The sequence below is a fragment of the Lichenostomus cassidix genome, chromosome 6, assembly GCF_008360975.1.
Source record: "Lichenostomus cassidix isolate B80296 chromosome 6, HeHo_3.0, whole genome shotgun sequence".
Taxonomy (NCBI): domain Eukaryota; kingdom Metazoa; phylum Chordata; class Aves; order Passeriformes; family Meliphagidae; genus Lichenostomus; species Lichenostomus cassidix.
In genome coordinates this window covers 3,845,681-3,871,206 of record NC_139487.1, presented here as the reverse complement: position 1 = coordinate 3,871,206, position 25,526 = coordinate 3,845,681, and the positions used below count along the sequence as shown (strand labels likewise).

The window sequence follows — 25,526 nt, the reverse complement described above, 5'->3', positions numbered from 1 at the left end:
TGAGCAGCAAGGAAGACCCGAGCAAGTGCTGTCCGGCGGCTGCTCCCATCTCCAGTTTCACCATCCAGTCCATCCTGGGCAGCGGCAGCGCCGACCCGCCCCGGGAGGCCGCCGAGAGGGCGCCCGCCTGGCCGGCCCGAGCCCGGACCCTCTCCCTGTCCTCGGAGGACGAGGAGCCGGAGGAGAGCTGGAAGCACCGCGGCTGCTTCTGCCCCGAGGCTCAGGGCCCCGCCGAGGCGTGCCACAAGCACCAGCCCCTCAGCTTCACCTGTCTCGGTGAGTACCCGGACGGATGGGACGGGGCGGACGGGGCCCGTCGGGAAGGGCCGCGGAGGGCTCGGCCCCGGTCCTGCCCCCGCCGGGAAGGGGGGAGGCGGAGGCATGTCGCACCCTCTCTGCTTTCGGGGCACAGAGTATTTGCGTCGCCCGTGGGTGAAGCGGGGAGGAAGGAACTCCAGGAAAAATAGGGTGGCTTTTTTTTTTTCATTTCCACCCCACCCGGGGTTGATTTCCCCGAGGGATGCGGTGCGATGGATAACGCTCGTTTCCTTAGTTCCCGATTATTTACAGCGCTAGTGCAGAGGGAAGAACGATGTTTATGTTTTTAAGCATTATTTCTGAATAAACGTTCTGTGAAATGCCATGCTGTAAAGTAAAATTTGCCAGCTCGTGTCGGATAGGAAGCCTGGTACTCAGCAGCTTTCACTGTGCACACCCACCTGCCCATCCACCATCCATCCATCCCGTGGAGGGACAGGGATACCCAGGAGGGCATGGCTAACCCCCGGCGTCGGTTGTGTGTTCCACCGGGAGCAGAGGCGGCGGGTGCCCGCCGGGGGTCTCGCCTCGGTGTTTCTCCCCTCCGGGGTGGGGGGCTCGGCCGTCGGGGGTCCCGGTGCCGGCCGCCGTGCGACCCCCGCGCTGTCGCTCTGTTGCAGGCAGCGCCAAGGGGAGCGGAGCGGCGGCTGCGGGCAGCGGGGAGCGGGGGCCTTTCCTCTCGCCCCCCCAGCAGGACTGTAAGGACGAGAAGGAGAAACCGCTGGGACCCTCCTCGCCTTCCTGCGGCGACCGGCAGCGCGACGGCGGGGACCGGCAGGCCGGCGCCGCCAAGAAGAAGACGCGCACGGTGTTCAGCCGCTCGCAGGTCTATCAGCTGGAGTCCACCTTCGACATGAAGCGCTACCTGAGCAGCTCGGAGCGGGCCTGCCTGGCCTCCAGCCTGCAGCTCACCGAGACCCAGGTGAAGACCTGGTTCCAGAACCGCAGGAACAAGTGGAAACGGCAGCTCTCGGCCGAGCTGGAGGCGGCCAACATGGCCCACGCCTCGGCGCAGACTCTGGTGGGGATGCCGCTGGTGTTCAGAGACAATTCCCTGCTCCGAGTGCCGGTGCCCCGGTCCATCGCCTTCCCCGCCCCTCTCTACTACCCCGGCAGCAACCTCTCGGCCTTACCGCTCTACAACCTCTACAACAAGATCGACTACTGAGCCCCGCACCCCCGCCCCGCGCCCGCCCCGTCGGGGGGACAGAGGGGCCGGGAGCACTGCGGGGACTCCGTGCGGGGTCTCGGGCCGCCCCCGCGGGGGGACACAGCACCGAAACTGATGGGAGGGACGGGCAAACGGAGAGCCCGGGGCGCCGGGGGCACCCCCCGCTTTCCCCTCCCGCTATCCTGCCACTTGAACAAAAAAAAAAAAAAAAAAAGAAAAGAAGAATTAATTAAAAAAAAGCGTTATTTCAGATCTGTAAATATTTTTAAAGAAAGTAAGAAAGAAAAAAAAAAAAATTAAACCGTTTTAAGCCTCGTTTGTAAATTTGCCACCTCGGTCGCGTGTCCCCGAGGGGGACCCCGGGGTGTCCCGCAGCCGGGCCGGGAAGGGATCGATGCACGGGAGAGCGGAAACGACTTGTAACGCCGAGGGTTTGTTTTTCCGTCATTTTTCCTCCTTATCTCGTTTCCTGCAGGGAATCCCAGCCGGGCCTGACCGTCCTCCTGCCCCGGGGCCGGCGGGGCTCGCTGCCCTGCTCTCGGCTGGGAGATGAAGGGTGTTTCCCGAAAAGTTTCGGAAACGGGGACCGTTTTTCTGTTTTTTTCGGAGTGTTTCGGTGGAAGCCGCGGTGATGGGCTCGGTGCTACTGGGGACTGCTCCCTGCTCGCCGCGCCCCGGGTTCCTGCTGGGCATCCTCGACGGCTCCCCATGGGACACGACCCCGACCAGTCACTAAAACCAAAAAATCCCGCAGCGAGTGGCGATTGCAGTGCGGCCACCGAGCTACGGCCCGCACCGAGCGCGGGGGGTGTGACAGCAACGGCAATGAGGACGGCGAAAAAAAAAACCCCGAAAAAGAGAGAAATAAAATATCCGAAGGGATAAACAATGCGGTTTTCAGTGCGGGGAAGTAGAATGCTCTCCCCGTGCTCCACAGCCGCTGTTCGAGCCACAGAGCCCTTGTCCCGGGGTAGTGGCACCTGGGGTGGGGGGGACTCAACCTCGCTGCGTCGCTCCGCCTTTCGGACTCTTTATTTTAGGGGAAATATCTCTTGTTTCGGGTCTGCCCGTTCACTTTGCAAAAACCCAGCAGCAGCCGCTCTTTACCGGCGGCACCAGCCCGTGCGGCTCCCTCGGGAGCATCTCCCGGCACGCCCCGTTGCCAGCCGGGATGGGACGGGGAGAAGGGACAAGGAGAAGGGACAGATTCCAACGCGCCACCACTTCCACGGGAGAGAGGCGAACTACAACTCCCGGCATGCCCCGCGGCGGCGGGCGCGCGGCGCACGCCGGGGACGCAGCGCCACGCGCGTTCGAACCGGCCAATCGCGGCGCGGGGCTGCAGTGCGCGCGCGCGGGCGGTGGCGGCGGCTGAGGTGAGGCGAGGCTGAGGTGAGGCCGGGATCGGAACCGGGACAGGGATTGGGAATTGGGAATTGGGATTTAGATCCGGGATTGGGGATCGGGACCGGGACCCCGGGGGCGGCCTAACCCTCCCGCCCCGCCGCGCGTTCGTTCCCCGCCGCGGCCCCGTGCCCCGCTGGTTCCCAGGCCTTCCCTCACTCTCTTCCCTCCCCGCAGCTTCTCCGGGACTCGGCTGGGGCAGAGACCGTGAATCCGAACGCTTTTCCTTGGCGCTTCGTGGAGCAGCGGGAGGAGCTCGTTCAGCATGAAAACGGTACTTCGAGATTCGTGTTTTTTGAATAAAAGCGCGGGCTGCGAGTGCCGAGGCTCTGAGCGGAGCGTTGGGCTTTGTTCGAGCAGCTCCGGCCAGCAGTGACCCCCGTGTCAAGGGGAGCTACAAAAGCGTAGTTTTCTTGTTTGCTCACTAAAAATTAGACTTTTTTTTTTTTTTTCCCAGAACTGACCTTCCTATTTAAGTCAGAATCTTAGCTTCAGCAGCACGTGCTTTCTCTATAAGATCTTATTTAAAATTTTGTTCTCGTAATGCCTCAGCATTTAAGCAGGACTTTGTTATTTGAGGTCGGCATGACACTGCTTTGGCAATCCTGGTTCTGTGAAAATGTGGAGCTCTTGGTCTGATTTATTTTATTTTTACCACGTGTAAGCGGCAGGATATACCTAAATTCTGATGTTATGCACCTTGTTCTGGATTAAAAACACCTTCGGGACATCTTTCCATGTTTCTGGTGTGAATAGCTTTGCCTCCTGGAGTTGCTTTTGGGCTGGTTAATAATTTGTACCAGGCCTGAAATAATACAATAACTTGTACCTCAAATCCTCATGTTTTGTTGTTTGAGTTTTCTGGCCTAAGGAGACAAGGCAATAAGCTTTTCCAATCTAATTTCCCCAGTTCTGAATTCCTTTAGATTTTGTGTGTCTGTACTTCCACCTGAGACATTCACTGATGGAGGTGCTGCTGAATTCTAAGTAGTGTTCCCATGGAAAGATTGGGCAAAACCTCAAGCCTCTCTTCTTCCTAGTGTTCCCAAAGCAGTGTTAGAAAAGGGGCTCAGAAAGAACCTCTTCTGTTATTGAGAGGTTTTATTTCCCCTAACTTCATGTTTTAATAGCAGAAATAGCACTTTATGTTGACACAGAGGGTGTTTTTTCGTGTTTTTTGAAGGATGTCTTGCAGAACACCTTCCAAAGCTCCAACTCAGGAAATCTCTCCAGTGTAGGAATTTGTGTTCCTCACTTTATTACACAACTTGATGAGTGTTTAGTTACTGGCAAGCACTGAACTGGAATCTTTGTGCCCTAAATTTGAACCTTTCCCGTGGTTCATCTGCTCCTTCTCTCCTGATTCATTCTCTGAGGTGTAATCTTACCTCTGCAGTTGTACCTACAAACCCAGGGGTGACAGAAAATCTGATCTAATTCACTTCTCTGCCCCTTTAGCAGAAGGTAAATGTGCTATGAGGGCCTTGAGAGGCCTTGAAAAGAAGTTGTGGTTGTTTTGTTGGTGGATAAGTAATCAACAGTTTCTTCTTTTAGAATGTTTGTAAGGTCTAAACTGTTTTCCAGCTGAAATTTGCAGTTCATAGCTTTTGCTGTCCTTGAAATTTTTCAACAGACTAGTCCTGGAATGTGAGTGCTGATTTGCCTTTGGAGTCATTGATGTTTCATTGAATTGTTGATATTTTTTCCTGGTCACATGCCAGTTCTGTGGTCACTCCACATTTCAGCAGCCCACAAAACATAACTTTGCTTTCTTTACCTGCTCTTTGGATTCTAAGAGAGGAGGCAAAAATTCTTAAAGCTTCTTTTTGCAAGTATTTCATAGCACTTATGGAAGCCTAAAGGCTCTGAAAATTGCACAGAGCCCAAAACTATATAAAAGATGATCTAATTCTTGGAACTATGTGAGGGTCAAACCAGTCCAGGAGCAAATCAACACTTTTTTGGAGTTTTCAAATCCGATTCCTTTGTGCTTAAATGTGTTTTTTAAAGTAACGTCTTGGTGTTCACATAACTTACAAATATTTACTTCAAAAAACACAGCCACACACTCTGCAGAGTGAGGGAAATACATTTGTAAGTAACAATAACGAAGCTTATAGATGATAACAATATTTTTGTGCTGTTTATTCAGTTGTATTTGATATTTAAAATCTCTCTGAAGAGAAGGGCATTTATTGAGGTTTTGGGCAGGGATTGGCATCTTGAATTTTAGAGTTTGTCAGAAATTTGGGTATTTTGAACTTGTTTTATGTAAAAGCCAGTAAACTTTTCAGGTCTGCTTTGGGCTGCCTTTCTGATGGCTCAGTCTTGTTCACTTGCTAGGCCTGTGTTCTTGTAGTCACTAAAACTGCATCTGTGCCTTATTGTCTGCAGATGACAGGATCAAACGAGTTCAAACTAAACCAAACTCCAGATGATGGGATTTCATCAGTCAAGTTTAGTCCAAACACATCTCAGTTTCTGCTTGTTTCATCCTGGGACACAACTGTTCGGCTCTATGATGTTCCTGCCAACACCATGAGACTCAAATATCAGCATTCAGGGGCTGTCCTGGACTGTGCTTTTTATGTAAGTATGGGAGGGGTGTTGTAATTATTATTTTACAGCTGTAAAGTGCCCAAAATATGAGAAATTGTCAGTCCTTGATATTAAAGAGGGGGTCTGCCTGTGCTTTTTTTCATTGAATGTTTTGTCACATGGCTGGTTCTGTACTGTGGATCAACACTCAGGTTCTCAAATGATATAATTTCCCTTCTAAATCAGTTTTAGGATTACACTACATGATGGACCTTTGGTTTTCAGTCATTTAAAATATGAAAAAATGGAAATGATTTGGTATAGCGTCTAACTGCCTTTTAAAATCTACTTTAGTTTTGGTTCTAAACTAAAGAAATTCATATAGCTCAGAGCACTTAAACATTCTGCAAAGCTTCTCTTTTTAAATCTGGGTCAGGCCTTAACATTTGTGTCTTAATTTCCATCTTCCCAAAACTTTTGAAAGCAAATCCTTTGTTTTTAGCTTAGGATATGCAAAGCAGCCATGGAAACTTAACAAGGTAAATTTTATGCTTTACAGGATCCTACCCATGCCTGGAGTGGAGGGCTGGATCAGCAACTGAAAATGCACGATTTAAACACAGACCAAGGTGAGCAGATTGAATTCTAAATGGTGTCAGCAACTGGCCTAAGCTTCAGATTTATGTGCAGAATACTCTTATATGCACAGAATATTCTTCAGGTTATTTAGATGGGGGATATTTAAGGTATCTGGCAGAATAACCAGCCCTAGGAAGTACCACCTAAAAACCTGGAAGAATTTGGCAGCTTTCCAGAAAGCTTGATAGATGCTTGTAGGATGCCTTGAATTAATTTTCTGATGATAATCCTGCTCTGCTATAGGCCACAGTATCTCAATTAGGGGGAATTAGCCAATCTGAGCTCAAACTAAGCATGTTGTTTTTCAAAAGTATATAGTTTGGATGTATTTAGAATAATCTTTCATAGCAGAAGGTATATAAAGCTTTTGGTTTTGTCAAGCATGGCCTTGACAAAAAACAGTACTACAGTTTTTATCTTAAGAAACCATTGCCTGAAAATTACAGTTCCAGCGGCTCATTGGTGCAAAATATGGGAACTAGTTTGTCTCACTTTTTTGTGTGTTTTTAGTGTTAAAGAGAAAAGCAAATTTCAGGTATTGACCAGCATCAGCCAGTAGCCAGGGCTTGACAAATGAGTGTGTGCAGTAATGGTACCAATAAGCTAAAATAATTCTGCCAGAGATCACTTTCTACAAATGTTTGTTTTAATATTTGTATTAAGATGTAATACTAATTGCTTTCTCTTGTCATATTAATATGCACAAGCTTAAGTTGCTCTCTGTATGTGTTTTTGTCAGAGTGTGATACCAGCTGATACTGAACTTGCTTTATACCTGAAAAGATCTCTCAGTGACTGCCTAAAATGCTTAAATCCTAGTCTCAAGAGACATGATTTTAAATTTAACAATCCTGATCTTTGCAAAAGTTATGCTTCTGAAGGCTGAACTATCCTTAAAGGGACTTCTGGCATAGAAATGAACTTGTAGAATGTCAGAAAATGTTAGTACTGCAGTAATGTCCTTTTTTTATTCTTTATTTCACACATTCTGACTGTTTGTAGGGCCAGTAAAGTTACATAATATTGTATTTTCTTACAGAAAACCTTGTTGGTGCCCATGATGCTCCTATCAGGTGTGTGGAGTATTGCCCAGAAGTGAATGTCATGGTGACTGGCAGCTGGGATCAAACAGTTAAACTGTGGGATCCCAGAACTCCTTGTAATGCAGGAACCTTCTCTCAGCCTGAAAAGGTATGTGCTGCATGCTGCATTCCAGGTGCAAATAATGCATCCTGGGACTTTGAAACATGCCACAGGACACTGTCTTGAGCTGAATTTGTGAAGTTATGTTTAATGGTTTTTAAGCTGTGAAAACATTTTAAAAGATTGGTATTCGGAATATATGGCAATTTTTAGGTGAAGGGTTTGAGCTTTCCTGAATGTATCTGAATTCTTGGTGCTTGTGCTGGACTAAATTCTTAAAATTTAAAATCAATTTGAAGGAAAACCAAGCATCTTGGCTTAATTGTAGTATGCACTGTTGCTTTCCTTAAATGTTAAGATCTTAGATATATCAGACCCTGGCAGTCCTAAGGTCTGATTGTTTTGGAATGTGCACAGAAAAATTCTGTGCACCTTCTCTATAGGAACCATTTATGTTGCCTGAAATAATATTCTGGTTCTTTACTTGTGTTCAAAAAATTGAACAGAATTATTTGTATTGTGATTTACCTGTGTTGTAATAGTGCCTAGTGAATTTGTATATTTTCCTAAAGCTGAAATCCTCTGTGCTAATGGGAGACTCAGAGAAATAAGATAAAATAGGATGCCTTCAGCTTTTTCTAATTGCCACATGATGTGTTAACTTCTCGTGCTGCTTACAGTGGTGTCATTGAAAGAATCAAACAACAGTAATTCCAATTTTTTTTCAGAGACTCCTTGACACAGGCTGGCTTGCTGGATAATTTTACATATGAATATTTCTTTCGCCCATACCTTTTTAAAATTTAATTTAGCACTGTGACATCCTATTGTCAAGTCCTAATTATGAGCCATCATTATGTTCCCTTTGCCCCTAAATAGCTCTTACTTTTGTTCCAGCAGAGCTGGATCTACTTCTGGCCAGACCTTTGTGCAGAATAAAGTAATTGCATTATTTCTAGTTTTGATTTATAGATGTATGTAGCATGTAAAGAACTGTGATAAATTGCTGACAGAATATCATATAATGGACAGCCACAGTGAATCAAGCTGCTTATTGGTTCAGCAAGGTTCATTATGTCATTTTTTTAATGCTGCCTTTGATGAATGTGTACACCTACTCCACTGCATGACAACGGTTTCATTTGATTTATGGCTGTGTGGTGTAGAAAGAACACTCACTGTACAGGTGTGACATCAGTTTGAGGAGAAGATTTAAGATATTTAATGTTCTTTATGCCTTTGTTGCCCTGTATGTGTACAAACACATTTTACATAATGTTTATGAATATTTCTGGAGCAATTTTTGCATCAATAATGAGGAGAGATTTGAAAAACTGTCTTGTTAAAATGTGTAACTACTGTTGGCTCAAAGTTTTCTTACCCTTTTTAGGCATAATTGGGATCATCAGAAATTTTGGTCAACTCGTGTGTGAGTTTTCACAGATTTAAGACTTTTCCCATCTCAAGATCTCATTCTTAAGAGGAAAGTTGAATAATCACATTTGAGAGAAGAAAGCATGCAGGATGGATGAGGATTGGTTAAAGGAAACATTTTTATCTATACATGTACATACACACCTGTCTGCTTTTTTTTAAATTAGAAGTTAACTTTTTGAAAACATACTTGTAGCAAATGAAGAGAAAAGTTGTTTTGTCTGATATTTCAGTGCAGTCTTACCTGAACCAAGCAGCTTTGTTGGGCTTCATCAGAGAACCAGGAAGTGAAACAAAATGAAATTGTGGAAGCACATGCCAAAAGTAAATTGATTCCTTCTAGCAAAATGCCAGATCTTTTACACTTTTAATTCCTGATCTGAGGAATATCCAAGATCTGTTTCCTATGTATTTGGCTGCATTAGATCTCTTGGAAAAAGCTCATTCTCATAGTTTGCTCTTGTTAGCAGCTCAGTGATAGCTGTAGGTAGCTGGATTCCATCTGCTTGTGTATCAGCAGCTTGGAATTCATTTTGTAGCACGGTATTTTTTGACTAAACCTCTTTCCTTTTTTCTATTTTGAAACATATTTCCAGATCAACTGCGTCCCAAGCAATGGTTGGAAACAACAATTCATACACTAAATGTTTTCCTGTGAAATTTGATAACCCAAATTCAGAGCCTGTGAGCCAAGTTTTGGGTAGAGTTAAAATTCCAAGCCATTATCTTATTTTCTTTTAATACGTCAAGCATATTGCTTTCTTCACTTTCATTTAGTTTTATTAAAATATATAAAATAATGTGTTTTCTTTAATGATTTCTTGGCAATTTATTTTGTTTTATTAACATGAAGCTCAACTCAAAATACTCAGTTTATAAAGAAAAATACTTGGTTACTAGGAGAAAAGCAGAGAAGAAAATATGTGATGCGGTATTGTAGGACTAAACTGCAGGATCATGAATTGGCAGTGGGAATGCAAACTCTGCATACCAAGCAGGGATGAATTCCAATATCCATGTCCTTCCCCTCCTGTTCCTTTATATATGTTTTCCTTTTGCCATTAAGTCTGGTAAATTTAATGCTTGGAATAGTTTTTGTGCTTCTGTATGCTACATCAGGCTGTTCTCACTAACCAGCTGCAAACTCCTTCTGCTTATCCCAAATTTGGTTCTAATGAAAGCTGAAGGGAAGGAATTCTGTTGCTGTGGACTGCATGGGAGATATCACCAGTTTATTGGTGCTCATTGCTGATGGTTTATTCTGTACAAAAAATGGGGTTTTCAGGCTAATCAGTGTTAAATACTGCAAATATTTTTTTGCAAGGTCTACACCCTCTCTGTGTCTGGAGACAGACTGATTGTGGGGACAGCAGGTCGGAGGGTGCTGGTGTGGGATTTGAGGAACATGGGATACGTTCAGCAGCGAAGGGAATCGAGCCTGAAATACCAGACCCGCTGCATCAGAGCATTCCCCAACAAACAGGTATGGCAGCCATGGCAGCACTCACATTTCTGCTGAATATTCTTCAGGAAAATGATGGTTTATTTTCAAGTTTATTTTTCAGTGGGGGTTTGTTTTGTAATCAAACTCCAGGAGGGGGTTGCACATTAATTCTTTTCAGTGCAGTTTAGCAATGGTTGCCACTGACTTACCAGCATGTTATGTTGTCATTTTGTTCCTCAAGATTTGTTTTCTTTTTAGAAATAACCTATTTAATGAATCACAATGCTGACATGTAGTTAAAAAACATCCTCCCCTTCCCCAGTTAGAGAGAAAGCCAGAATTGGTGGCTCCTCAGCAGCTTTTATGCACAGTAGCCCTGGGTTCTTGAACAGTCCGTGAACAGGGGCAGGATTAAAACTGCGTGAATGTCGTTTATATATTTTCCTTTTTGTTCTCTCTGAGTCTGTGGCACGCACTGCAGAACCCCATATCCATTATCCAGGGGGAATTGTACAATTCAGGTGCTCCTGCAGCTGTTCTGTGCGAGTTAACGTGGTGTGTCTGTGGTATTTCTTTTTCAGGGAAAGCAAGAAGATTGGCTTTCTCTGCCAAACCAATTTGTAAGAGAATTTTCCCATGTACAGAGTGATAGTACAGGAATTGCAAGACCTAGTTACTTGTTCTTGAACTGGCATGAATGCTTTGTCCATTTTCAGTTCTAGTTATAGTAAAACAAGCTGATCTTCCAGATTGCATTGTATGATGGATTTTAAAGAGCCTTGTTATAGCTAGATATCATTGCAATCCTATTTCTGAAAAGATCTATTATGGACTTAACTCAGAAGTGATAATAAAAGCATCTCAGGTTGCTCCAAGTCAGGACTGTAATTAACTGGATAAGTGAACACAACTTGTAATCAAGTTTCACTGAAAATACTATTTTAGCTTGAGTGTTTAGTTGTTAGTATAAAGCTCTGAACTAAATTTAATGTAATGTAATTCTGAAACGGAATAGTCCTGTGAGTATCTCTCATATTTCAGATATTTAGGCCCTGGGGGGTAGGTGAGCAAATACAAGAGGTTCTTATCTCTACATTTTTTTCCCCAAACAGAAGCTTGTATTTGGACCTGCAGAAGTAATTACAAGTCTCACTGTCAGTTTATGATGCAGTAAGAATCTCTCTTAGAAAGCTTTTTTTCTGCCTTATCACTTTCTTAGAATTCAGAAGTCTATGAAATAAAATTGTATTGCAGTCTTTTCTCCAGCTGTAAAGTTCTAAAACACGTATCTCCAATTTTTTTTATCTTCTTAGGGTTATGTTTTAAGTTCTATTGAAGGTCGTGTCGCAGTGGAATATTTGGATCCAAGCCCAGAAATCCAGAAGAAGAAATACGCATTCAAATGTCACCGTTTGAAGGAGAATAACATTGAGCAGATTTATCCAGTTAATGCTATTTCTTTCCATAATGTCCACAACACATTTGCTACAGGTAAATACTCAATTCTTTGTAATACTTGCATCAATTTCTTTAGTTTTGATGTAAACAGATCAGTCTTTACTTCATATGCCCTGACTTTTTAGGTATTTAAATTGTATTTCATGCCATGAGCAGGGTTTTAAAATTATTTGATGTAGTGAGAGTTCTAAATTTTAACTTTTTTCCCCCTAAACACAAGCTTGTGTTTGGCCCCGCAGTGGTAATCACAAGTCTCACTTTCGGCTTAAAACTATGATGCAATGAGAATCTCTCTTAGAAAGTTTATTTCTGCCTTACCATTTTCTTGGAATTTAGAGGGCTATGAGCTAAAATTGTATTGCAGTCTTTTCTCCAGTTAACTGCTTTAACAGGGATTTTGGGAAATGCTCATTGTGCTCTTTACTGAATGAATCAACCCTGTGTTTTTCCTGACAAAGTAATTATGAGTAGTTTTCTTTTTTTTTTTCCCCGTGCTGCATCTCTTCAGTCTTTTTTTTTTTGTCAGTTACAACTTAAAAAACATTTTTTTTGAAACGCTGATTTCCAGGCGGCTCCGACGGCTTTGTGAATATCTGGGATCCGTTTAACAAGAAGAGGCTGTGCCAATTCCATCGATATCCCACCAGCATTGCCTCCCTGGCCTTCAGCAACGATGGCACCACCCTGGCCATAGCCTCTTCCTACATGTACGAAATGGATGACATCGAGCACCCCGAGGATGGCATCTACATCCGCCAAGTGACAGATGCAGAAACAAAGCCCAAGTGAGTGTCTGCTTCACCTGCACTTGAGGCTCTCTGAGCATCCACCCCGAGATTTATTAATTTTCCTAAATTCATGAATAGCATTATTGATGGCAGGAGATAGTGCAGCTTGACAGTAGGGGTTGGGTTTGATGGTATCTCCTTCGCCCAAGCTTTCAATATCCGTAGGTTGATAGACGGCTGATGGATAAAATTGTGCCTGCTTGTTTGGTGGGAGAAGAATGTCAAACTCTTATCCTCTTTCAATAGGTGCTATTATATGAAGCTGTAGAGTTATTGCGAGCTCATTGCTTCAAGAATTGAGTGAAGAATTCAAGAATAATTTATTGGAGTAAATGTGACTGTGTTTGGTTATTTAAAACTTGGAATGAATGCAGTCTGTCACACTGAGTTTGCACCCAGCTGTCAGAGTGAGCAGTGAATTTGGATACTGTGCTAGGAAGGTTGTGTAAAATCAAGGAAAAGCTCTCTCAGTTCCTGTGTGTTGGAGTTTGCTGCAGCCCTTTGATAACACACTTTTCTGTCATTGTTGCTGTCAAAACGAAGCAAACTGATTGATGGAGGTAAAAATTCCTGTTCAACTTGCTTTGGCATGAATGTTACATAGAAAAATTGCCATCCCAGTGCAGAATCATGCTGCTGTTAATGATGCTAGCACAGGAGCAGTTGGCTTCATTTTCAAATTCCTGTGCTTTATCACTGCTAGGTTTTTTTTCTCTTCTAGTACTCAATCTGTCTTACACCTTATCAGGTTGTCTCCATTATTAAAAGTGGCTATGAAAACAGATACATAAATGATCAAATTTTTTGAGTTTAGGACCTCAAGACCTCTCCCTCCACTCCCTTAGGTGACTTGTCTGTTGCTCTGGAGCAGCCATTTTATACCTATGAAGATGAGATATTTATTGTATAACTTCCACATCTCTCACTTGGAGATAATTTTAAAATAATTTTGATACTCCTAGAAAAATAAAGCCAGAACAATTTTAGTATTTTTTTCTGGGAGTTCCTCAAGTGGAAAAAAATCCAAATATGATAATTCAAATTTATTTTTAAAATCAGGTTGTACTTGTTAAATATATTTGAGTTGTTTTGTTTTGTTGTGTTTTTTAAAGTTAATAAAAGACTACTTGCTGCTGTTGGTTTTCTAATAGTAAGAGCTGCTTTTATGGGATTTTTTTTTGTTCATTGCTAGTTAGAGTTGCTAATTCTGTAGATGCTTCATTCTGCTGTATAAGGAGGTTAATCTACAATTAAACAATATTTCCTCTTGGCCCTCCATTATTTTCTGAAACAGATGGTTCATCATTTCCTGGGCTGTTAAACACAGCAAGGTTAAGGTTAGACTCTTGGGAATCAGCTAGTTTTGAATCTTATTAGGCTGTAGAAGGAAAACTAATAAGAATACTCCTTAATATCATTTTGTGACTGTAAACAATTATTTATTAGCAAACAATTGATCCCAGAAGGGCAAATTGTTTGAGTCAGTAATGAGCTGAGAAAAGACAGAGCATATCTGTGTATTTGGAAAATAATTGTAACGTAATTGCAATGCATTTAGACAGGCATCTTTTTGGACCTGTTTCTATCTTTAAATGAATTTCTGAGAACATTAACGAGGTTTATATGCTTTTCTGACATTTACAAGTTGCTTGTGCCAATCTTAGGGCACTAAGAATGATGGGTATATTTTAGTGTTTCAGGAGTGTGAGTCATCTCTGGTTTATTCTAAAAATAAGGTACTTAGGACAGAAGACTAATGGTAGTTTCATAGTGATCTTTTTGCATATTAATTTGAGTCACAGTGTTTCTGCACAATGCATTCTTACTGCATCAAAATGGTGCCATATTATATAAAGATTATTTTTTTCATCATTAAACCATTAGATTCTGTATCTTGGTACGAGTGAAAGCTGGCTTTCTGCAAGTTTCTGCTTTCCTAGGATGTTGAATGTTCTACCTGCTTATGATTCCTCTAAATATTCTTCCTAAAATAGAGTTTATTTATTGCAGGTCTACTTAGGCTGCTGGTGATACTTCTTCTCTACAAGAGCTGCTCTCCTGCTCCTAACAAGGCTCCACTAAAACAACCGAAGTGAGAAGAACAATCTTTGTACTCATGTTGTTTATAGCTAAGAAATACTTGTTTGTTTATTGTAATTTGTCTGAATCTGTCATTCCTTGCCTGCTTATAATGTTAGTGAAACTGTTTTCTTTACTTGCTGTCTGGAGCTGAATTAGCTCAGTTCTGTAGATAACCTTTATAAAAATTGAAACGTTTTGTATTATCTGATTATGAAAACTTCTACTGCTTTCTTATTTGTTCAATAAATACCTATAGGTTTTTGAAAACAAATACTTTGTGTAGCAGTCTTTACTGATTGTGAAACAAATGTTGAGACCAAACCCTTGAATTGCAGGAGTTCTTGAGTTGTAGATCTTCCTGATGGAAAATTTCCAAACCTTTATCATTTTGCAATGAGATGAACTGGGAAGTAAAAAGAAATGTTTTCTGTTGAATATTACCACTAAAAGCTGTCTCACTCAAATCTGTTTGCAGAGCAGACTCAGACTGCTCTCCTGGTAGTTTGCACCAAGTGTTTGAGAAGAACTTCCTACTTAAATATTCACTTTGTAGTCAACAGTGAGGAGGGACAGAAAAACGTGAGCCTTGTCCCAGGTGGTTGCTGTGTGGGTATTTTGGATTGGAGATTGGATTCATGCTTTGCTTCCAACTTCTCCTCTGTCAGTGTCTGTGTAGCCAGTGGGAGCACTTTACTACCTGTAGGAAAACAAACTTGCTGCCAACAGGAATGTACCAGATCGTTCCAGAGAAGGTGGTGATGGAGAGGAAACAGCTCTGTGTGTGCAGAATTCTGACAAACTTGAGCTGTTAGAGGTAGATGTGGTAAAGGAGTTGTAAAAGGAGTACTCTGTAGCTTGTCATGAGCTAGATGTGGTTTCTTTGGTAATAGAAACTGGTTTTGATAGGTTTGGAAAAAATAAAGCTCTTCCTGAGTTAAATGTGAATAATGCCCTGACCACAGCATCATCCAGCCTCTGTTCTTTTAGTTGTGTACCACTCCAGTTCCTTGTCCTTTTCATTGGCTTTTTTGCAGTGAGGATTACATGGCTGATGTTGGGCAGAGGTTGAATTTTTGATGCCAGCTTAGAAAGTCATAACATCTTGGTGTTGAGGTGTTTTATTATTTTTAGAGGACTCCTTTGGTAAAGAGGGCCAATTGGAGCCCAATCATGGGAGCTAAAGGCTTCTGTGAGAGTGACTAGCAAAGCAATAATAAGTTTGTGGGGAAAAAAAGAGAGGATGTGTCTAAATAAAAAAATTGTGTGAAGGCAGAAGTAGGCTGGGACTAAGGAAAAGGTGATTTAGTGATGATGTGGAAAAAGGAATATGTGAAATGGAGAGAGGATAGAGTGGGGAGTTATAGGCGTAGAGCTGTGGGGAACAAAGTGAAACTAGAGCTAGAGAACATAAGGGAAAACAAACAGAATCAGGGAAATTCCAAATACTTTAGTTAACAAAGTATAATATAAATTAGAAGTGATGCCACCTGTGCAAGTTTTCCCTGGTAAATACTGGGGGAAAAACCTATTAATACTTGATATGCTGATATCTGCATGTTTCAGTGGACAAAATTAACCCAGGATATGTCTGAGGGAATGGATTTGACTTACTGGTACTGTTTCAGCTTAAAAACCAGAGGAGAATTCCTTGTGGTGTGTTGGTGTTTTATGTAAATGCTTGAAACAAACTGTAGAAAATTGACAACTAGACACAGTGGAGAAAATGAATGTTAGTTGGTCAGGGCTACAGCTGTGTCCATGTGTTGGGTACAAATATCACAATGTGCAGTTGGAAATACAGATATTTCTTTTACAAGATTAATCTCCCTTTTATTAGCACTCTCCTAGAAATGCAGGTCAAGGCAGAGGTTCATAAGCTGGAGGAATCATGAAACAAGCCTTTTCTGACTTCTATAACAAGCAGCTGCACAAAGGATATACTGACTCTTGATAGAGGAATTGAGAGCTGAAAAAGCTCCTTAAGTCACTGCTTTTTGGCTGGTGTTGAGGGCCGTGGAGAAAACATGGAGCCACAGCCATCACTGTAATAGAGTCATCAATCACCACTGACTGCTGGCAGCACTGAATATCCAGGGTTGTCTCTCACAAGAGCCTCATAACACTGTGGTATTAGAAGCCAAGTGGCATCTGTGCCCTGAATGTCACAAAAGCAAGCTGGTAAGTACTTCTTTCTGTTGGCCAGTCCTTCAGGATAATCAGAGTGGGGTTACTACTTGCAGGTCTGGAGCTCTGCTGCATCTCAGATGGGATGTTTAGTGCTGGTGCTGCTGCAATTATAATAAATATATTTAATAAATGTCTTCTTTAAGTGGGTGTTTTTCCAAGCAAAACCAGTCCCTGCTCTGAGCTCAAAGCTGAGCTCAGTCCCCAACAAAGACTGAAGTGCTGCTTTTGAGGATGACTTTACAAAGCTGTGTAGCTATTGCCAGCTCCATCTTCCTTAACTGTTTCACACTTTCGTAGGTGTCCAGTAGTTTTCACTGCCTTGAAAATGTCAGATTTTCTGTAGTTGGAGTCACACAGTCCCCAAGTTCAGCAGCAATGCCGCTGCTACATCCATAAAAATGAGTGCCCAAAAACTGGGTGTTTGTACTGATGGGTTCTCTTGCAAATTTGGCTAATGAGACATCCCCATCAGGGATTGGTATCAGTGGTGGGGAGCAGAACCCACTGCTTTGGACTAGCAGACATCTGCTCTGGTGATTGCACCATTAGCTGCTCTCATGTTGTTCACTATAATCACAACCACAAAGGCAGTAATTTTTTAGTCAATATGCAACTGATATAACTTCTGCTCCTCCAGCAATGTGACATTTGCTCTGAAAATAGTTAGGATTCTTTGTTCCAAATGCTTTTAAACATACAGAATGTAGAAATGAAGAGTCAAATACAGGACTTGCCCAGATATTCTTACAACTGATGTGCTAAAGGCTCTCTCTGTGAAATATGTTTTTTCCCAAGGCTGTATGTACAGTTTTTCACTGCATCAGACATTTTCCTATAGCATGAAAAGCACATATGAATGTGCTAAAACGTGTGATAGCAACATGGGGGAGGTAATAGGTCTTCAGAGTCTCCCATGATTACCTGCAAAGTGGAAGGGAATAAACTGTTCTCCATGTCCACTGGGACGAGGCATAATGAGCTTAAATTGCAGCAGAGATTAGTGTAGACATTAGGAAAAAACTTTCTAAGTGTAAGGTTGGTTGAGTCCAGTAATAAATGGCCTGGGGGGGCTGCAGTGTCTGCCTGTGGAATTTCTCAGGCACAGCTTAGACCAGTGGCTGCCAGGAATGGTGGGGTTTTTACTGGTTCCATCCTTGGGCAGGAGAGATAAGGCAGTACTGGTTTTACTTGTGGTTGTGCTTTCCAGCTTCCCCTGGCAGTGGGATCTGATCTCCCAGAGCCAGGGGAAAAAGCTCTGCAGCTCTTACAGCACCTTCCAGTACCTAAAGGGGGCTGACAGGAAGGCTTGAGAGGGACTTTGGACAAGGGCATGGAGTGACAGGACAAGGGGAATGGCTTTCAACTGCCAGAAGGCAGGGAGAGATGGGATATTGGGAAGGAATTGTTCCCTGGGAGGGTGGCAAAGCCCCAGCACAGGGTGCCCAGAGAAGCTGTGGCTGCCCCTGGATCCCTGGAAGTGCCCAAGGCCAGGCTGGACATTGGTGTCCCTGCCCATGGCAGGGGTGGAACTGGCTGACCTTTAATAAGTCCCTTCCAGCCCAAACATGCCATGATTCCCTGATTATACTTCTTAAAACCAATGTAAGTATTCATTTTGTAGGCATTTCTGAACTTAGGTTAATTCCAAATTAGGGTTAATTTCTGAATTTAGGTTAATCAAGGGTAGCTGACTTTAATTTGCTATGTAAATACTTTATTTACATCAGCCTTACCATACCTTTAAACTTGCATCCACCTTCACTGTCAGCAGCACTAAACAGCTCAGCAGAGCAGCATAGTTGTATGTCTTAATCTATTCCCCACTTGCAGAAACCCACTGTATTCTCTTCTAGGAAAAAACAGAGCAAGGTAGCCTCAAGTAGAAACAAAGCACTAATTTATTCACTTAGGCCCAAGATTTCCTGATAATTAAACTAAGCAAGGGTTGTTTTTCCCTGCTTGTGTTTGCTGCAAGCCAGCCCTGCTCTGCAGCCACAACAATGCACCAAAGGCACCGATTGCTTCATTCTCAGCTCCACGGGGGCATTGGCAGAGGTGATTCTGGCTGCAGAATTTGTACCCTAAATAGATAAGACAGACAAAGGTGGAGGGAGAAGAAATGTTCTCATTCCACAGATGTCAACAAAGGCACAGAATAAGGAAGTGAATTTCCTTGTCACAGAGCAAAGGCAGGGCTTGAGCAGATGTCTTGATTCCTAGTGCATGTAATTGGTTTAATTTTTTGCCTCTGCTGTAGACTTGCTGTGGGGAGTTATTTCAGTTAATCTTTTTTAGTCCTGTGATGTAATTTTTTGGTCAAACAGCCAGGGCTTCTGTGTAAAGGTAAGTGAGACCAAATTAGTAAAAAAGACTTAGGTGTATCTTTTTAAATACAATTTCTTCTTATACAATGATCCAGCATACACCTGTGTGTTGATATTTAGCAGAGCTACATGGCAAGAGAGATTCCAGTAGAATGCAAGGATTGCCTTTAGGGAGGGAGAGATGTGACAGGAAGAAAGTAGAAAGTGCAAGCACTATTAGAGGTTGTGCTGTTAAAAATAATAAAATGACCATTGCATTTCTACATAGTGTTATCTAGGCAGAAAAAAATTATAATTCAGGCCCTGCAAATCAAAGACTACCAAGAAATTTTAAGTAAAGAATTTGTAACTTGATTTGTAAAGCTAAAAAAAAGCCAAACTGGCACAGCTGTAACCTGTGCAGCAGACAAGAGAGTGGAGACATTAAAAAAAAAAGAAAGAAAAATATATGCTTTAATGTATAAATATAGTGTCCCTGTTTTTGATTTTTCACTTGCTGGTGATAATCCCTGCTCTCCTCTACATCACTTAAAGATATCAACTGTTGGCACAGACTGTAATAAACCAGTATCAATATCTCCTGAATTTGCAAATTGTTTGGAGAACGTGGCTGTTTCTCTTCCACCCATATTTTTAGTGTTCAGATTATTTGGTTTTTCATGTGAAAGCTTTGTGCAGTGGCCTGCAGACACAGGGGCTCTGGAAGGTGGTGCTGCCTGAGCAGTGAGAGAAGTGCCCTGTTTCCATCAGACAATTTCTGCTAATGAGATTTTGCAAGGGAACATCTTAAGAAATACTTGTAGATTAAAATGAAACATCTGGCTTTATGTGCAAATCCCTCAACCCTATGCCATGGATTAAGTGGCAGGAATATATCAGGGCTGATATATTTCTCTGTTCCTCTTTATTTGTTTTTAGGATCATAGTCCTTGGTGTGAAAAATAAAAGTGCTTAAATCCTTGATTTTTTTCTCTTGCTTATAATGGAGTCACTGTTCTTTCCTTGTCATCTGCAATGCTCAGATGCTTTTAATCAAATCCTCAGGATTTAAATTATTAACCATCTTTTTGGGATTACATTTTTTATTCCTAATTATACGCAAAAGATATATATCATGAAATATGCAGCATGTAATTGTGATTAAAGCGTGCAGCCTCCCGAAAGATGGGCCTAACAGTTTGATACACCCAAAATTTAATTAGGCAGATAATGGGGTTAGAAGGGAGATTTGTAAGGATGGAGTGGGGATGGAAATATTTGGAGTGACACTTCTTTTTTGATGGAGGTGGAAATCCATATAGAAGCAAATGCAAATAAAGTAATATTTCTTTCCTGATCTCCACTTGTGTTGTCTTTTTTGTCTTGGTCTTGAGATTGTCCATGAAAAACTAAATTTATCTACATAAGGAACAAGTAATTCAATGAGTTGCAGAATCTTCTACATAGTTGGGTCTTTCGGTTGTTTCTTGAGAAATCAAGTTTTGCCTTGAACCACAATAACTTTTCCCAGGTAGATTTCCTGGGCACGTTATTAAAGGCTGTCTCCTCTGCTTGGCTGCCTGCTTTCATGAGGGATGCAGGAATCTGATAGCTTTGAGACCTCCTTCCTCTGTCAAGCTCACTTGTAATTGGTCTCTCAGTTCCCAAGTTATTAGGGGATGAGAGGGGAAGGGGACAGGCAGGCAGACACAGCCAATTTCATTGCACCAATCTCATTTCCGTGGGGAACTGGAATCAAAAAATCAATTAAGGTTAAAGACCCTCCAGTACCCTTCTTCAATTACTTGGTCAGAACAATCCTTTTGCTGAAGTATCCATGATACACAATATCCTGATCAGCCTTGTGCAGGATTAGACCTCTTGGGGCAGTTTGGAGTGTCCAAGTATGGGATAAAGCCCTGGCTTTTCCATCACATTAGCTAAGGTTGTGGAACCTTTGGAGGTGTCAGGATTCATCTGCTGCAGTTTGCAGGGATGCTGGTTCCTCTTCCAGCATTAGGAGTTTCCTACAAGCTGCATTTTCCCAAAGGCATCCCATTTGATGCTTTTGTTTTGGCATCAAATGGCCTTAGTGCTGCTTGTTAACCAATTTCTTCTCTCCTCTTGTGAGGGGTTATCTCATTTTTTTACACAGTGAGATTTTCTGGAAATCTCTCTGGTTTCCACATAATTCTGTTTACCCTCCCTCCCCACCTCACTGGTAATTTGTGTTAAAATATTTAACATTTCGTCTTCTACTCCTGAATTGCAATCAGAAGTAATTCAAACGTAACTTCTAAGTGGCGCAGCCACGTTGAGAGGTTGAATAAAACCATCACCTATTTACCAGCCATTTTCTGGACTATCTTCTAAATCACCATCAAAATCCCAAGCTAAAACAAAAAAACCCCAAACAAACAGGTATTTTTGCAGTTCTGATTGCAAGCCAAGCCTATGTGAACAGTCTGATATGTTTATGATCTCAAAAGCAGCAGAAATCATCAATTTTCTGCGATCCTGCTTTACCCAGTGGAAATGTCCAGATTCAACACTTTGGGGCTCTAGTGCCCTTTTCTTCCTCTTATTTCAGTATTTGTTTTGCTAACAGCTTGCTCTGCTGTGAAACTGGTTACAGTAAAGGAAAAAAACCCCCTTGTTTGCCTAGAATCTCTATAGTGAGGGATTTTGTTTGTGTGGAGAGAAGGAAATGAAGGATGGAAATGTTAATAGAGGAAGCACACATGTTTCAGATGATGTATTATATGTATCCTCTTGTTTCTTGTTTTACTTCTCTGCATTTTTTATTTCTCTGAGGATGTTTTATTGAAAAAAAAAAAAAAAGAAAAAAAAGAAGTGATGCTTTTCCTGTGCATCAACTTGAAGACATTTTGGTGGGACTTTGTTGTAACATCAGTTATTTAGTTCCTCCTGGAGAGGTGTGGAACCAGAATTCCAACCCTGACCAAAACCTTTTCAGCTCAAGGGAGTTGAATTCAATTTCGATTTACTGCCTTGCTATAAGGCTGAGAGACAATTCCTCTGGCTAAACTCAGTGAGGAAAACCTTGTTTCTCCTGGCACAGGATCAACCTCTGCATCAAAATGGTGGTAAATAAGGTTTTCCAGATTTTATTCGTAACTACAGCATCACAATCACCTTTACAGACAGAGAAATATTTATTTAAGACTTTAAACTCCTAAAAGACAGGCTGTGGTTTATGTCATTTGCATGTAATGCATTACCACAGCCATTATTAATTCCCCCAGTAACTCTTTACTATTAGAAAAAAATTGCATTGCAGGACAGCAAATATCCACCAGCAGGTAAGGTTATTTTTTTTTTTTTAGCTCCTAATGCAGCAGCCTTTCATCCCTCTCTATAAGATTTACCTTTAACCTAAAATCTTTCACCCGTTATCTATAATGTATAATTATAAATACATTGTAGTCTCGACTAAGTACAATTAAAAAGGGTAATTCGTTTCCCTCCCTCTCTCCCATCCTCCCACCCAAGTCCTTAGGTTTAATTTTCATGATTATGTTAGATTATGAGTCATTTTAAATCATGGTATCCAGTAGAGACTACTCCTACTCTGCAGCTCTTTTCAACAGTTGTTTATGGTAGTTTCAGCCTCTTTCTGCCTCTCTGAGGCTCTTTATTTTTAAAGCAAGGCAGACAAGGCCTAAAATTATTCCATTAAAGAGGTGCAATTTTTGTAATGGGACTTAGAGTGCTCTGCAGAAGTGCAGGCAAGTTTCTTCAATATCCTGAGCATTATTCGCTCATTTAGTTAAATGATGTTTCTAATTCCCTGGTAATTACATGTAATGAGGCACTCTTTCTCTTCTTGATGAGACTTTAGCTTAATATGAGATGTCGTATTTTTTCTTTCTTTTTTTTTTTTTTTAGGGATAATTACCCTTCCCAGGAAAAGCAGGGGGTTTGTTGTGCAGAATATATAGCAAATTATTTTATTTCCTGCCATCTTGACTGCCAGTAAATTATAAAATTAAGTTTCAGTGGAGCATTAGCACCATTTTGGAAAGGCTTGAGATTTTTTTTTTCCTTATTCATGTATTGATGTCCTTTGGGACTGTTGAGCTATTATTCATAGAATAGATGTTTTTCTGCCAATTCCTAGTATTAGATGGTATTGAAGCAGCAACATAGGTTTAATTTTTTTTCCTGGATAATATCCAATACAGAATGGTCTGGTTAGTTGCTTTTTATATCAGGTAATTATCTTTATAAAGTTTTACTAACACTTCCCCCCCCTTCCTTGGTGACTAATTAAATTTATTTTTATGCATGTTGTAATATTAAATGCTGGGGGGGCTTTTTGTTTTCAGTTCTGGATGACTGTTCTTTCTCAGATTTCTTACACAGTATAACATTTAGGGCATTGGAATGAATGAAAAGCTGTAGGACACATTAAGTTAATAATGCAACATTTAACTTCAGTAAAAATGAAATCATCAGTGATGTTAATTACTCTTAGTTTCCTACTTTTGGTCAGTGTCATTTCCTTCCTGTTATTCCGAAGAGGTGATTCTTGGCTGCTTTTGTTTTGTTTTTAAATTTAAAATACTGTAAAAATTATGAATGGAATACCATCTGGGAGTCAAACTGGATAAGGGTGATCTCTGCTTTAGGAGCTGAACTGCCATTTGAAAAGCCATTTAGATGTCTAATTCTTACAGGAAATCCAGGGATGGATTTATCTCCCCTACCTTCAGCTCTTTAAAATCCAGGTTTTAGTTTTTATTTATCCAGGTTTTTATTTTATGTTTAAAAGAGGGAAGCACCAGGCTCCCCTGCTTCCAGTTTTTGATAGTTTTTTTAAATAACAGCTGCTTGTGCAAGACACATCTGCTCTGTGCCCTCACCTTGCAGGAGGGAAGAAACTAAAACCAAACTGGAATGGGGAAAAGTGGAATGGGGAAAGCCTTGTTCTCCAGCAGGGGTGGCTGGAGAGGGAATGGAAGGAAGGAAAGTGATGTTTGTTAGCAAAGCCTTGTGTGACTTCATTTCCTCTCTTTGGAAGAGACATTTTTGCAGCCAGTTGGGAAGACTTGCCTTGCTCACCTTGGCAATGGCATGAAGGTTTGGAAGAGAAGGTCGTGGAAGAAGCTTTATTAATATGAAGATTTAATATTTCTATGTGTGAGTATATTGCATTTACACCCTTTGAAGTTGATCAGACTATTTATATTCTTTAAAATGTGTTAATTTAAGGGTCTGGTAGGGTCAGCATCCCAATCTGCAGTGCTTAAAGGATTAAGTCTTGAAGCTGGTGGACTCTTTTATCAGCAATGCACTTTTCCTGTCTGAGAAACCCCAGTGCTGCAAAGTTCTAAATATAAAGGCACATCTTCATGATAAAGCCAAGATTTTGAGAGGCTAAAGTGCAATCAGCGGTAGAAAATAAATGTCATAAATAACTTTTTGATCCCAAATACTGTGACCCCAATTCTATAGAAAGAAGCTGGAAAAATATGACTGCATCTCACTCTTTATTTCATCTTAAGCAATTTGACATCAATCAAATGACTATAGAGGCAAAGGCATGAACGTTTATTTCCCAGCCCACAGGATTGCTGTCAAATTGCAATTTTCAAAATTGAAAGAGTTGTTAAGCTAGATTTTCTCCATTTTCTTCCTAGTTCTTTCCCTCAAACTTTCAGAAATGTGCCTCTCAATTTTGCAGTGTACTATGCTACAATGTGGGAGGAAATTAAAGGAGCTCCTGGAAAAAATTCCTTACCATGCAGTGGTAAAATCTCATTTTCCTGTCTGCAACTCAGTGTATAAATCTAGAGGAAGACTACATCAAAGAACAGGGAATGAATGAAATTTGAGCATTAAGATAATGCCCCAGTGAGGCTGGCAGCTAAAAGGAACAAGTTTGGTACATTCATGTTACATGATTTAAAACTCTCTGGCCAGGACTGCTGCAACTCAGAAGTTATCAAATACTCAGAGCTGCTGTGGAGGGGAATCTGCTGCTTTGTGGGTGTCAGCCTGGGGCAAAATCTTCTCCTCAATATTATAGGGAGGCAGGACATTAAAATTAATGCTTTTGTGACAACAAAAGTTGGGAAGTCCTGGTTGAGATCTGTGGTCTTGTTATCAAGAAAGCTACAGAAACCCACTCTCATTAAGCTTCTCTGAGTTTCTGAAAGCCAAAGCTCCTGGACAGCCCTGAGCAGGTCAACACATCCCTCATCTTTAAAATCAACAATAATGTTCTGCTCATGGCTTCCAGCTGCCTCAGTCTGGTAGGAACTTCAAAGCCTGCCTAATATATGCAATTTTCTCTTAAAACAACAGAAAGCTTCTAGTGGAGAGAGTGCCTGTCGGAGCTGTGCTGACCCACATTCAGCCCTGAGCTCTGCTAAAGGAATTCCAGCTTCTTTCTAGCATGCTGCCTCAACTGTTGGGTGAGAGCAGGTGTGATAATGATCAGCTCCACAACTGGTTCATTCCCATGTTTAAATAACTAAAAATTATTAGGCTTATATTATTAGGTCTTGGGATGCACCTGGTGAGCAGGAGTGAAGGTAAGTTAGACTGATACAGGAGTCTGAGCTTATCAGCACCTGATTTGCTGTTTTTAA

At 41.7% G+C, this 25,526-nt stretch overlaps 2 protein-coding genes across 2 annotated transcripts in view; both read left to right on the top strand.

Moving 5' to 3' along the window:
* Nucleotides 1-1,670, top strand: part of HMX2 (H6 family homeobox 2) — a 6,655-nt gene extending 4,985 nt beyond the window's left edge. The window contains exons 2-3 of the mRNA XM_085064497.1: nucleotides 1-276; nucleotides 939-1,670. The exon at nucleotides 1-276 is cut by the window's left edge and continues 2 nt beyond it. Of these exons, the coding sequence (XP_084920623.1) occupies nucleotides 1-276; nucleotides 939-1,486 (824 nt within the window). The 3' untranslated portion in view covers nucleotides 1,487-1,670. The remainder of the gene's footprint in view (nucleotides 277-938) is intronic.
* Nucleotides 1,671-2,795: 1,125 nt separating this feature from the next.
* BUB3 (BUB3 mitotic checkpoint protein) lies at nucleotides 2,796-14,690 on the top strand. The gene is made up of 9 exons (XM_085064636.1): nucleotides 2,796-2,865; nucleotides 3,071-3,167; nucleotides 5,288-5,482; nucleotides 5,991-6,060; nucleotides 7,110-7,261; nucleotides 9,972-10,130; nucleotides 11,405-11,582; nucleotides 12,118-12,334; nucleotides 14,348-14,690. Exons 2-9 carry the CDS (start codon nucleotides 3,159-3,161, stop codon nucleotides 14,355-14,357), a joined length of 990 nt encoding a protein of 329 aa, XP_084920762.1. The 5' UTR covers nucleotides 2,796-2,865; nucleotides 3,071-3,158; the 3' UTR covers nucleotides 14,358-14,690.
* The last annotated feature ends 10,836 nt before the right edge of the window (nucleotides 14,691-25,526 follow it).